This window comes from Crocuta crocuta, unplaced genomic scaffold (assembly GCF_008692635.1).
Source record: "Crocuta crocuta isolate KB4526 unplaced genomic scaffold, BGI_CrCroc_1.0 scaffold219, whole genome shotgun sequence".
Taxonomy (NCBI): domain Eukaryota; kingdom Metazoa; phylum Chordata; class Mammalia; order Carnivora; family Hyaenidae; genus Crocuta; species Crocuta crocuta.
In genome coordinates, this window is record NW_027551572.1 from 5,744,432 (window position 1) to 5,759,027 (window position 14,596).

The window sequence follows — 14,596 nt, forward strand, 5'->3', positions numbered from 1 at the left end:
CAGTTTTTCTGAGTCTTTGGCTTTGTTTTTCCCCTATAGGAATTTTTTTTCCATTTCTAGTTTTAGGATTTCATTTTCATGGAATTCACTTCCTCATATTTCTCATTTCAAGTCCATTATCCATTCTTGAAAGGACAGTCTTTTTTAAAATTAAAAAAAATGTTTAATGTTTATTATTTAATTTTGAGAGAGAGACAGACAGAGCGTGAGCGAGACATGGAATCCGAAGCAGGCTCTAAGCTCTGATCTGTCAGCACAGAGCCCGACTCAGGGCTCAAACCCATGAGTTGTGAGATATGACCTTAATTGAAGTCAAATGCTTAAATGACTGAGCCACCCATGTGCCTTTGAAAGAACGGTCTTTCAGTGTGTGGGTGTGGGTATGTGTTTCTCCCTCATTCCCCATCTCTAATCACATTCTCCTTCCCAGTCTTGCATTAAGTACCCATTCTTGCATTTTTAACATATGTCCTTTTCATCTGTGCTACATGTGCTTACATATTTCAGTGTTTCATATTTATGTATATGTATGTTTTACACACATAAATAGCATGCTGTATGTGTCATTTCTGTTTATACCTTTTTATCAAGCAGCATTTTAGACCTACCCATGTTGCCAAATGCAGATCTAGGTATTTATTTTTAACTGACACCTAATATTCCATTATATACCATATTTTCCCTATCTGTTTCCCAGTGACAGGCACTTGAATTGCTTCTGTATCTTTGCTTTGCTATTAGAAGCAACACTGCAAAGAAAATATACTTTGTCTTTGAGGACTGTGGAAGAGTTTCTCTGGAGTGTAAGCCCAAGAGTTGACTTGCTTTGCTATTTGTATGGGCTTACTTACATTTATTAGATTCTACATACCACTTTCAAAAATGACTACAGATTTATCCTCCCAGTACCATTAAATGAGAAAGTAACAATTTTACCGTATCCACATCATCACTTGATATTCTCCAGCTTACCAGTTTTTGCCACCTTGATGGGTATAAAATGGTGTACCAAAAAAATTTTTTTTAAGTTTAGAGAGAGATGATGAACGAGGGTGAGTCCGAGAGAGAGAAGGGGAGAGGATCCGAAGCAGGCTCTGTGGTGACAGCCAAGACCCTGATGTGGGGCTTGAACTCACGGACTGTGAAATCATGACCTGAGCTGAAGTCGGATGGGTGGCTTAACCCAGTGAGCCACCCAGACACCCCTACTAAAATGTTTTAATATAAATTTATCTGTTTATAGTGAGGTTGACCATTTCTCAAATATCTGTTATTTTCTCCTCTGTGAATTGCATATTCATATCTTTTGTCCATTTACCACTGGAGTTCTTTATCTTGCTGCAAGAGATCCTTGTATATAGTAAGGGAGGACTTCTTTGTTTACAAAAAATACCTCTCCCAGTCTATTACCTGTTAACTCTGTTTATAGTATCTTTCATTGAACTGCATCCTTCATTTTGGTTTTTTGGGTTTTTTTTTAATGTTTTATTTATTTCTGAGAGAGAGAGACAGACAGACAGACAGACACAGAGTGAGCAGGGGAGGGTCAGAGAGAGAGGGAGACAGAATCTGAAGGAGGCTCCAGGCTCTGAGCTATCTGTCAGCACAGAGCCCGATGCCGGGCTCAAACTCACGAACCGTGAGATCATGACCTGGGCCGAAGTTGGACACTTAACCGACTAAGCCACCCAGGCGCCCCTGAATCCTTCATTTTGATAATAGATCTGCCAATTATAACCCTTTTCTTTTACTTTTTTGGTCTTTTTTTTTAAATACTCTTTAAGGACACAATATATATTCTCCTATATTTTTCTGTTGGGCTTTAAAATTTTAGTCTTCACCTTCAGATATTGGACTATATTTTTGAATTTAGTATGAGGTAGGGATTCAATTTTGTTTTTCTCCATATAATTAATTTTTAAAAAAAAAATTTTTTTTTAATGTTTTATTTATTTCTAGGAGAGAGAGAGAGAGAGACAGCGTGAGCAGGGGAGGGTCAGAGAGAGAGGGAGTTACAGACTCTGAAACAGGCTCCAGGCTCTGAGCTGGCAGTCAGCACAGAGCCCGACACGGGGCTCGAACCCACGAACCGCGAGATCATGACCTAAGCAAAAGTCGGACGCTTAACCGACTAAGCCACCCAGGTGCCACCATATAATTAATTTTCTAAATACTGTTTATTAAATATTCCATCTTTCCCCTCACTGATATATAATGCCAACAGTCAGTCCACATGTATTAATGGCATTTCTGGGCTATTTTCACTGTTGATCTAATTGTTTGATTCTATACTATTAACCCACAGTTTTAATTACTGTGGCTCTGTATTATATCCTACTTGCTGATAGAGAAAATCACCCCTCTTTTTTCCTTTTTTTCAAAATACATCTAGCTTAACAAATTTTTCTTCCCTATAAAAAAAACTAGTTTTAAGTTTTCCCCCAAAATCTTACTGCACCATATGTTGCATTTAGTGATATGTTTTTAGATTTTCTAGATCTAGAAGATTATTCACACACTACTTTTTGCCTTGTCATCAGGTTGTTGAAGAGAGTGGGCCAGTTGGTCTCTAGAATGTGTACCTACTGGGTTTGTATGATGGTCTTTCTCACATTTAGCTTTTGTTCCACTATCTTTTGTATTTCTTCTGTTCTGGAAATTAGGTTTAAAAAACTTGTTTGTAACATCATTGGTAAGAATATTTCATAGAGATTCTGTGTACCTCATTATATCAATAACACATATGCCTGGTTGTTGAGCTATTAGTGATGCCAAGATTGATTACTGACTGGGTTACAATTGTGACAGCCAAGTTCTTCATCATAGTTTTATTTTTGTTCTCCTTAGGACTATCAAGTAGTATCTGGAGGTGATATTTGGCATCATGTGAATATTCATTTCTCCATCAACTTTTCACCAAAAAGTTTTAGTAATTCTTGGTGGTCCTTATCTAAATCAGTTGTTTAATTAGGAGTTGCAGAACTGTTTTAGTAATTCCATCATTTCTAGTGCACTTAGTGGCTGAAATTCTTCTGAAAAGGGGAGCTTTCCATCAGTAACTAGATTGATTTGGTTACCCTAAATGAATTTTCTGTTAGAAAAGCAGAAGACATGGTTAATTTTTTTCACTTTAACTGCAATAGTCACCTGCAGGGATGGGCAGAGATTTTTGTGTGTATTTTTAAAAAAGATAAGCCAATACTTTGTTTAGAATTTTTGTATGTATACTCATAAGTGAATTTGCCTGTAATTTTCTTATACTGTTCAAGTTCATTGGCCAGTACGATTATGATTTTACCTTTTTTTAAAGTTTATTTATTTATTTTGAGAGAAAGGGGAGGGGCAGAGCCAGAGGATGGCGGGGGGGGGGGGGGGNGGAAATCCCAAGTAGGCTCCTCACTGTTTGCGCACTTGTGGGGCTGGAACTTGAGAACCACGCGATCATGACCTGAGCCAAAATCAAGTGTCAGATGCTTAACTGACTGAGCCACCCAAGCACCTCTGGTTATGATTTTAAAACAAATTTGGGGCACCTGGGTGGCTCAGTCAGTTAAGTGTCCAACTTCAGCTCAGGTCATGATCTCTTGGTTTGTGGGTTCGAGCCTTGAGTCGGGCTCAGTGCTGACAGCTAGCTCAGAGTCTGGAGCCTGCTTCAGATTCTGTATCTCCCTCTCTCTCTGACCCTCCCCTGCTCATGCTGTCTCTCTCTCTCTCTCTCTCTCTCTCTCTCAGAAATAAATGAAGCATTTAAAAAGATATTTAAAAAAAAAAACTTGGTAGAATTCAACTGTAAAACTGCCTGGGATTGCAACTTTTTTCCCAGGGAGTAGTGAGAGCAGAAGTCATTCACCGTTTTAGTCTTCTTTTAAAGTTATAGTCTATTCAGGGGCGCCTGGCTGGCTTAGCCGGTTAAGCGTCTGACTTTCGCTTAGGTCATGATCTCGCGGTTCGTGGGCCCTGCGTCGGGCTCTGTGCTGACTGCCAGCTCAGAGCCTGGAGCCTGTTTCGGTCTGTGACTCCCTCTCTCTCTGACCCTCCCCTGCTCACACTGTCTCACTCTCTCTCTCCTAGAAATAAATAAAACATTAAAAAAATAAAATAAAAAATAAAGTTATAGTCTATAGTCTATTCAGATTTTCTGTTCCTGTTTGTATCAGTTGATTTTTTTTTTTTTTTAGTAATAACATTTATTATCTCTCATAGTTTCTGCCTGTCAGGAATTTGGTAGTGACTTAGCTGAGTGGTACTGGGTCATGGTCTCCCATGGTATTGAAATCAAGATGTCAGAGCTGCAGTCATCTGAAGGCATGCTTGGTGCTAGGATTTGCTCTCAAGGTGCCTCACCTACATGGCTGGCAAGTTGGTATTGGCTATTGTTAGTGGAAGGCCTGAGTTCTCTCCACACAGAACTGCTTGAGTGTCCTTGCAGAATGTCAGGTTCTCCCAGAGTAAGCAATCCAAAAATAGAGAACCAGGAAAAAGCTATTCTTTTTATGACTTACTCTTGGAAATCATAGAGCATCAATTCCACCACATTCTGTCAGTTACTGTTTACAAAGAATTTGGACATTCTTTAATATTGCCAAAATTGTAACAAATTCATAGTTCTCTTTATATTTTGAAATGATTGTGTATTTTTTCCTCATTTACTGTATTAATATGCAGATTTATAATGGTAGTTTTTCTAATATAAATGTATGCTTACATTCTGGAACAAATCCAACTTAGTTATGAGATAATTTTTTTCTTATACATTGCTGAATTCATTTGCTAATATTTTATTTAGGAGTTCTTTATGCTTATAAGAGAATCATGCCTGTAATTTTTTTCCTTTTATTATATCTTGTCTGGCCCTATTATCATGGTTATACTAGCCACATGAAATGTGTTGTGTGGTTTTCCACCTTCTTCTATTCTCTGACAGATGCCTCAAGATCTGTTTAGTATTTATTTAAAATTAAACTTGAAGAACACAGAATACAGATGAAAGCAGTGTCTGTAGAACTTTCTTTTTGACAGTAACCCATAATAAAAAATACATTTTATATCATGACCCAGGATGGGTACCTGTTTTTCTTTTCACTACTGTATGTATTTAGTAAATATTTTTAAATTGTAGAAGTATAAAATACTGCTAGAATATTCAAGAGGATTTATTAAAAACATCAATCTCTGATTTTCCTAAAATAGACTTTTTTCTTTTTTTTTTAATTCTGAAAGGAATTTGTTTTATATATATATATTTTTTTAAATAATTTGATTTTTAAAAAAGTTAAATTTAGGGATGCCTCAGTGGCTTATTTGGTTAAGTGGCCAACTTCAGCTCAGGTCATGATCTCATGGCTTGTGAGTTTAAGTCCCACATCAGCCTCTGTGCTGACAGCTCAGAGCCTGGAGCCTGTTTCTGATTCGGTGTCTCCCTCTCTTTCTGCCCGTTCCCTGCTCGTGCTCTATCTCTCTCAAAAATAAATATACATTAAAAAATTATTTAAAAAAGGTATAGCTAATAAAATCTCTTTTAGCTTCTCCTTGTTGGTAGATTCTTATTTGGTGAGTTGTCTACTTTTTGTCAGGGATTCTCAAGAACAGCGACAGTAGCATTTTTATCCCTGGTGTCCAGCACAGGCCAGACACTTACATGTTTGTTCAGTTATTGTTAGGTTATGTGTCTTTCTACTTGTAAGGCCAAATAAAAGCCATCTGCTTCAACAGTAACACCAAATTGTAACTGTTTAAATTTCAGAAAAGAGCATAGTGGAATTTAAAATTTTAATAATTCATAAAAGAAGCATGGCTTGTTTTTTGTGTGTGTTATGTTTTGTCTTGTTTTTGACTAAATTTAACTGGCCTAAGAAAGTTAATTTTAGATACAACTTTCAAGACATGTTGTATCCAGTGTGGAGTTCCTAAACATTGATGATTGAAAAAAATGAAGTGGAGGATCTCTTTTGTATGTGTAATTACTGTTTTAACCATCTTATAAAGAGATGAAAACAGATACTGTCAATTACTCTGTAGCCTGAGTCTGTTATCAGTAGGACGTAGTACATTGATTAGTATGATAAGTTTATTATCTGGATTTTCTTTTATTAGAAAGAAACAAGAAGACTTTGCTAGTCAAAAATAAGTATTACTTCATTTATTTCCCTCACACTTTGTAACTTTTGAATACCTTAAATCTCATTTTTTCCCCAGTTTTATTGAGAAATAATTGACATATGTCACTATATAAGTTTAAGGTATATTGTATGGTGGTGTGATTTACATATTGTAAAATGATTACCACATTAGATTTAGTTAACATCATCATCTCATACAGATATACTAAGAAGAAAAGAAAAAAAATTATTTTTTGTGATGAGAACTTTTAGAATCTACTCTTTTTAACAACTTTTCTATGTACCATATAATGGTGTTAACTGTAGGTCATCATGTTGTATGTTAAAACCCTTGTACTTATTTATCTTAAAACTGGTCAATCTGAATTTTAGATAGAATGAATGCTTCCCATGTACCAAGTCATTTCTTCAAGATTATCCTGATTTTAACAAATGATGCCTTAGGTATATTAATGCTACAGAATTTTATTTTTATATGTTAATTTCTTTTAAAAAATGTATCTGATGCTCTGAATTACATTGAAGATTAAACTTCATTATCAGGAGAAGGGGCCATAGAAAGGGAGAAAACATTTTTTAAATGTTTATTCATCGAGAGAGAGAGAGAGAGAGAGAGGTATGGGATGGGTCAGGCGGGGGTGGGGAGGGGCATAGAGAGAGAGAGAGGAGAGAGAGAATCCCATGCTTACAGCGCTGAGCCCGACCTCAGGCTTGATCTCACGAACCTTGAGATGATGCCCTGAGCTCTACTCAGGAGTAGAATGCTGAGCCATGGGCACCCCATAGAAAGGCAGAAAATTGTTATTCGGCTAGGAGTATCCACCAGGGGGCATTATTGTAGTGCATGCTATGTTTGAATGTTAAGCATCCTTGATTAGCTAAACAAGGTCTTATAGGTTTGGGTTATCTCAGAAGCTCACTCCTTCCATTTTACTGTCTATACTAGCTCCTACTTCATACGTTCACTTTCCTTGGTTGGTCACCTTTTGTAGGTTCTTCTTCCTGACAAAAGCCCCTTCTTGCTAGAGGCTTTTTTCTGCCTGAGAAATAATTGAGCTATGCATCATCCTTCATCTCTGAGACTTTTGTGTGGTTCTGAGTGGTCAACTCAGACTTAATTCTTATTGTAAATCTAGCTACATTCCTAGTTCCCTTCTGGTTTAAAAATAGTCTAGTTGTTTCTTCATGAGCCAAAAGGCAGCAATGTTAATTTTATACCCTTGAAAAGCCAAGATCTAAACTGGAAGGAAAGGCCTTCTTGATTGGGTTTTTGTTCTAGAAAATTAAAAAGTCACAGTCTTTCAGTATTACTCAAGTCATCAGTGAATTTGTTTACCAATTTACTCCATATTTCTCTCCTGGTTTTCAAAGAAGGAAATAAGATCTTTGCTCTAGACTTTTGAGAAGCTTAAACTTGTTAAAAATTCACATACGATAACCTTAAATCTAGTAATATGATTCACTTCTTACTAAACATTATATTTCAGATACTTGGCAAAAGCTAATTAGTAATGGCTTTTCTTATTTTCAAAGTTGATTGGACTGTTAAACCATCTTTACTAATGAATTCTAGAATTGAGTCTTTTGAGATTTGAGGGACTGAGTTCAGAGGTGTTTTTTTGTTTTTTCTTTTTTTGTCTTTTTTTTTTAACCTACTTGAATGCATGCTGTTTGTTCTTGCGGGGTTGTTGAATCTGGGAGTATGGTGGCATTTCCTTCTCGTGCAATTACTGTAATTTTTGGTTTTTTAGACTGATTAGGTTGAAATATGGTAGTGAACAAATAACACTATTATTCCCCTTTTTCTGTTAAAACTCCTTTTTCAATAATGGTAATTTTCTTTTGCTAGCTTGTCCCTTCTGTAGATACATTATTATTGTAAGATTAAGTTGGTGAGCCAGATAATAATTTTGAGTCTTTAATGAGTCCTCTCCATAGGTTGCTTGAAAAATATCTTTTGTGAGAAATAATATAAGTTATTTTATATATTAATAAAATTAATATGTATATTAATAATAATATAAATAATATAAGTTCCAGAATGGAGATTTTTATTGAATTACAAATTTGATGTGGCGATCTGGCTAATAAACTGTAATAATTTGGTAGCATCCCCCCTGTAATTTACTTTTTATATAGGAAACTATTTCTGACACTTTAATTGGCTAGGTTACTGTGTTTATTTATGAATGTATAACTACTATTTAACTTGTTTCCGTAAAGAATTTGAGGTAACATTTTATAATGTAGTCTTAACCAATAGGATACTGTTGAATTTATTGAGTGGAATTGCTGATTCTTGCAGTCATCAGAAAGGGTAACAAATATGGTAACCATATTAGACTGCAAAAGAATTTTATAGTTCATCACAAATAATTAGATTGATAGGAATATTATAGTTTTCCTCCAATCTTTGCAATATGTATACCTAGAAAAATTATTTTCCTAAGCATATTAAGTATGTACTTTAAGCAGTACAAAATTTCTTCTTTGAAAATCTTTAGTATAAAAAAATCATGGTGTCTCACTATAGTAAACATATTTGTGCCTTACAGCATAGTTGTCAAGCCACTGTAAGATACTATTTATTACTGGATCAGTTGGGATTTAGACTAGGGGAAGCCTTACATTGAGAGATAAACAAAAAGATGAGGAAATGTAATCTGAATAAAGTTAGGGAACATTAATGTTCTTTTATTTCAGATACAGATCATGTTTAGCTACTTTGAGTTGTACACGCAGCACCTAGCACAGTGCCATCCACCTGTGAACCATATGAAGCTGATCTGGTTTTTCATTGTTTCTGAGAGATTTAATCACAAAATTAGAAACATTTGATTTTAAGCAAGAATTAACCACTGTGTCTCAGGAAGCCTTCTAGCTATGATTTTTTTTCCCCTTCTAATCTTACTATTGGTTACCAATAGAATTTGCCATTGAAAACATAAGGATGATTAGTTTTGTACCTGTGTTTAAAATATAACTCATCATAGGTGCAGCTGGCTAGCCCAGTCCATGGAGATTGTAACTCTTGATCTTGGGGTCAAGAGTTCAAGCCCCACATTGGGTATAGAGCTTACTACAAAAAATAATGTAATTCATCATACATTTTGTTAGATTAGCAAACCCACCTTTTTTATTGTATCACATATAAACAAACATAATTTCAAGGATCCGGTGAATGTGACTGTCCCCAAACCATAGATTTTTAATTAAGTATATACTTCTTTAGATTATTAGTTCCTTTATAATTAGGAACTCGCCTTCTTTTCAATATACTATTAAAAGAAGGGCTTGCAGCTCAACATAAAATGTGTTAATTCACTTAATATTATATACTGAAAAATTATTTTAAAAAGATACTTGGGATGGGGGACATTTATGGTAAAATTTAACCAGAAGATGGCAGTGATGATCCTCCTATACTTCCTGCAATGGTAATCAAAATGTTTTACAAATGTAATAGCATGAAATGTGCACGTTTAATTGTTAGTATATAATGTTAAGAGTGATGACTTAGGGGAAAGCATTTGCTATTTGTTTTATATACTATGAAAAATGTGTATTTTTCTATAAGAAGGGATTAAGAATATTTTGGGTGTCTGTATCTTTGTCTGTACACTTCAGTTTTTTCTGAATACTGGGGTAAGGAAGTTATCATAAGTCTTGCCTTGTTTAAGTTGCATGCATCACTTTATGTTATGCATCATGTCTAGAAGGCATGCTATTTTATGGCCTGTTTGCATTTTTCACCCAAATTGCTGGAAACTAATGGTCATTTTAAAGGAGCCATTCCTTTAGCTATAGTCATTTCTCTAAATTGGCCCCTTTTCTTGGTGGGTGGAGGGGGGAATGAAATCATTTAAGGCATTAATTCCTAAAATTAAAAATTGCTAGACAAAAATTAACATTTTGAAATAAATATCAGAAAACTAGAAAGTAAATGACTTTTGAAGAATATTTCAGTTTTGATTTTGACAGCAATTATAAATAATATTTATAATCTGGTGATCTTAAAAGTGAGAAGTTAGAAAGGGGAGAAGGAATGCTCTCCTTTGAAAATTAGTGCCCACATTTGGTGTTGGCTGGGATGAAGATGCATCCTTTCATAATCTTGCTTTTTTTTCTTTTTTTAATATAAAGCCCAAATGCATTTTGCCAGAGAAATTGCATGAATCGTCAGCATGCATTGTTAACTTTGTCTTTCTCCTCTTCTTTCTACTGTTCATTTTCATTCATGTATTTTTGTTTTTTGGTTTGCCATTTTTTCTTTTTTGTTAATTACTTCATGTTAAATTACTTTTGAAACGTCATAAGCTGAGCAACCTCTCCGTGTAGTAACATCGGATACCTGTCTATTTCACTATTTAGTCCCTCCTCCTATGTCTCCATCCTCCAAATCTGTGAGCACACCAAGCGAAGCTGGAAGCCAAGACTCTGGAGATGGCGCAGTGGGATCTAGGTATGGTACATTTCTTTTAATATTTTAATGATAGAATGCATTTAGTGCCCAGATACCATTGATGCTTTAGAGGGACTCTAAATAATTATGTTGAATCTAACATTTTGAAATCTAAATGGCATAGAAGTTATTTGTTGTAAATTGGGAGACATTTTTTAATAATATTTTAACTGTCCCTGTAGATTTACTTAGACTGAATAGTTAACTGATTTTATGCTATTTTATGTTGAAAATAGAGATGTTAATGCATTTAATTTTTTTTATGGTTAAGCATACTGCATGGGCTATTGTGTAAATGTTTTGTACATATATATGAACAATGTAAATAGTGCACAAATAGTGTAAATAGTGCATGATAATATAAAATAGTATAAGTATAATGTGAAATAGTTTATAAATAGTGTAAAACCTCTCTGTTGTGCTTAATTCTCCATTCAGTAATTGAAAATCTAAACAATTCAGTTAAACATTTTAGTTGTGTTCTATTGAGTCACTAGTTTTAATTAAGATAGAAAATAATAGTGCATAAGATATGAAATAGAGATAACTGCTAAGGAAACTCTTATTAAGAGTTTTTAGGGGCGCCTGGGTGGCTTAGTCGGTTAAGCGTCTGACTTTCGCTTAGGTCGTGATCTCGCCGTTCGTGGGTTCGAGCCCCGCGTCGGGCTCTGTGCTGACTGCCAGCTCAGAGCCTGGAGCCTGTTTCAGTCTGTGACTCCCTCTTTCTCTGACCCCCCCCTGCTCCCGCTGTCTCCTCTCTTTCTCCTAGAAATAAATAAAACATTAAAAAAAAAAAAAGTGTTTACTATCCTGGGGCACCTAGGTGGCTCAGTCAGTTGAGCATCTGACTTCAGCTCAGGTCATGATCTCGTGGTCTGGGAGTTCGAGCACCATGTCGGGCTCGTGCTGACAGCTCAGAGACTGGAGCCTGCTTTGGAGTCTGTGTCTCCCTCTCTCTCTGCTCCTCCCCACCCCCCAATATAAACATTAAAAATATTTTTAAAAAGAGTGTTTACTGCCCTGAGGGAATTATGCAAAATGAAATAAGTCAGAGAAAGACAAATATTGAATTATGTCACTTATGTGCAGTCTAAGACTTACCCACCCCCCAAAAATCCAAGCTTATAGGGAAAGAGAACAGATTGGTGGTTGCCAGAGGTGGGGGATAAGGGATTGTCAAAATGGGTGAAGAGGCTCAAAGGATACAAACTTGCAGTTACAAAATAAGTCATGGGGATGTAATGTACAGCATAATCACTACAGTTAGTAATGCTGTATTGCATATTTGAAGATTGCTAAGAGAGAAGATCTTAAAAGTTCTCATCACAAGAAAAATACTTTTGTAAAATACTGTCTAGAATTATGGTGATCATTTCACAATAATATACAAATATCAAATCATTTTACACACCTGAAATTAATATAGTGTTATATGTCAATTATACCTCCCTAAAAAAATGTTTACTGCCAAGTTTTTCTGTACTCCCATCTTCCTTGTAAACTGTGTTTCGTGTTTGTTTTAGGATACCGCATACATGTTGAGACTTGCTTTTCTAAAGTTCAGTAAGATTTCAGCTTTTTTCCAAAGATTGTATCAGGAAAGTATCATTACTTATTCCTTTCTGTCACACACATGCTAATAGCATGCCTTTTAAAAAGAGTATTGGGGCACCTGGGTAGCTCAGTTAAGTGTCTGACTCTAGATTTCAGCTCAGGTCCCTCCCTCAATAAATAAACATTAAAAACAAATAGAAAAGACAGCATTGTACTTTTTGACTCCTTGTGACAGATGAAATGAGATTAAACATAGTTAAAATCTTTATTCAGAATCCTTATTTTGGGCAGGAAGTTAAATGTCCTCTGAAAAATCTCTTAACACACCTTTTAATAAGAAATAAACATGAGAAGTTCTATCTTCTTTGTGCCTGAGTTCCTCTGATTAAGGTTAAAATAGGTAATGAGTATCAAAAAGGCAGGAGAGAAAAAAGAAATAAGGAGCTAGATAATAAACTCAGTATTTTAATTAATTCCTGAATAATCAGGTAATCATTAGAAGACACAAAAGTCTCACCAGGTTGTATTTGAGATGTGTTTTCCAAAACTGTTTTGTAAATAGAACTGAAATTACAAATCTAAGCTATACTGTTGTTTGAGATAAATGATATAACTATCATTTAAGAAAAGTCAGAACTTTTTATTAGAGATGATAGTACCTTATAAAATAATATATATAATAAAGACTAAATTTATTTGGTCTAAATTCATTTTTAAGGCTAAATTTGTTTCATACCCTATACTTCTGTATCTTTATACAAATATATTAATATTCCTTTCCTAATAAGTAATTGATATTTTCTTTTTCTTTCCCTTCCTTCCCTTCCTTCCCTTCCCTTCCTTTCCTTTCCCCTTCTTTCCCTGTGCATGAGCACGGGAGGGGAAGAAGGAGAGAGGATCCTAAGCAGGTTCCATGCCCCAACACAGAGCCCAATTTGGTGCTGTTGCCTAACTGTGAGATCATGACCCAAAATAAAGAGTTAACTGATTGAGTCATCCAGGCGCCCCATAAGTGATATTTTTAAGAGAAGACTTTTTTTCCTCTTCTGCAACATTCCTGTAATACAAATATTTACCCAAAGAATTATAATATTTATTAAATTTGTTTTATTATACATTACTTTTAGGAAGTATTATACTTTGTTCATTCTGAACTCCCTGTGCTTGATTTTGAATAGGTATAAGGAAGGTAATTTTAAATGCAATATCAGCAAGTTTGCTTTAAAACCTACTGTGTAACGGGGTGCCTGGGTGGCTCAGTCAGTTAAGTGTCCGACTTCGGCTCAGGTCATGATCTCACGGTTTGTGGGTTCGAGCTGCGCATCGGGCTCTATGCTGACATCCAGCTCAGAGCCTGGTTCCTGCTTCAGATTCTGTGTCTCCCTCTTTCTCTCTCTCTCTCTGACTCTGCCCTGCTCATACTGTCTCTCAGAAAAAATAAAAAACATTAAAAAAAATAAATAAAATCTACTGTGTAACATCTACACAGTAGATGAACATTTGGTTTTTTAAATTTGAATTAGAACATGTCCTCCTGATGGGATGCCTGGGTGGCTCAGTTAAGCATCTGACTCTGGATTTTGGCTCAGGTCATGATCTCACAGTTCCTGAGTTCAAGCCGCATATCAGGCTCTGTGCTGAGAGTGCAGACCCTGCTTGGGATTCTCTCCCCCCGCCGCCTCTCTGCCCCTCCCCTGCTTTCTCTCTCTTTCTCTTTCTCAAAATAAATGAACAAACAACAAAAAATATATTTAAAAAAAGAACATGTCCTTCTGAGTTTCACTGGGAAACAATTTATTAGAGACCATTGAAATACTATGAATTGGTAAAGGGAGTAAACACATTTAGAATACATATAGAACACATTAGAACATATAGAACACATTTGTCGAATTGCCAATTTAATGTTAAATACTATATAGGTTACCACAGAAAATAAAATATTCATGGCCCCTGCCTTCATGGAACTTACATTCTAGTGATTACATCATTAATTTAAAGATATTATTCATGGGGTGCCTGGGTGGCTCAATTGGTTGAGTGTCTGACTTCAGCTCAGATCATGATCTCACAGTTCGTGAGTTTGAGCCCCACGTTGGTCTCTGTGCTGACAGCTCAGAGCCTGGAGCCTGCTTCAGATTCTGTGTCTCTCTCTCTCTCTCCGCCCCTCCTCTGCTCGTGCTCTCCTCTCTCTATCAAAAATAAATAAATAAATAAAAATGTTAAAAAAAAGATACTATTCACTGTACTGAAAAGTTCCAAGCATAGTATGCTAACTTTTGTTTAAGTTTAAAATACAGGTTTTTAATGGTAAGTTATAAAACAAGAAAATAGGTATTTAAATATCTTTAGGGGCATTTGTTCTTATTAGATAATGAATATAAAATTTAGTTTCTTCAAAGTTTAACAGGGGAGGAAAAAAAAGTTCCTCTTTTTGAATGAGATGACCTTGTATCTTTTT

General features: G+C 35.4%; 1 protein-coding gene across 6 annotated transcripts in view; it reads left to right on the forward strand.

Moving 5' to 3' along the window:
* The window catches only part of DYNC1I2 (dynein cytoplasmic 1 intermediate chain 2), a 60,820-nt gene that overhangs the window by 5,885 nt on the left and 40,339 nt on the right, over positions 1-14,596 (forward strand). For all 6 annotated transcript variants that reach the window (XM_077751134.1, XM_077751133.1, XM_077751136.1 and 3 more), the window contains exon 4: positions 10,491-10,581. In XM_077751134.1, the coding sequence (XP_077607260.1) occupies positions 10,491-10,581 (91 nt within the window). The remainder of the gene's footprint in view (positions 1-10,490; positions 10,582-14,596) is intronic.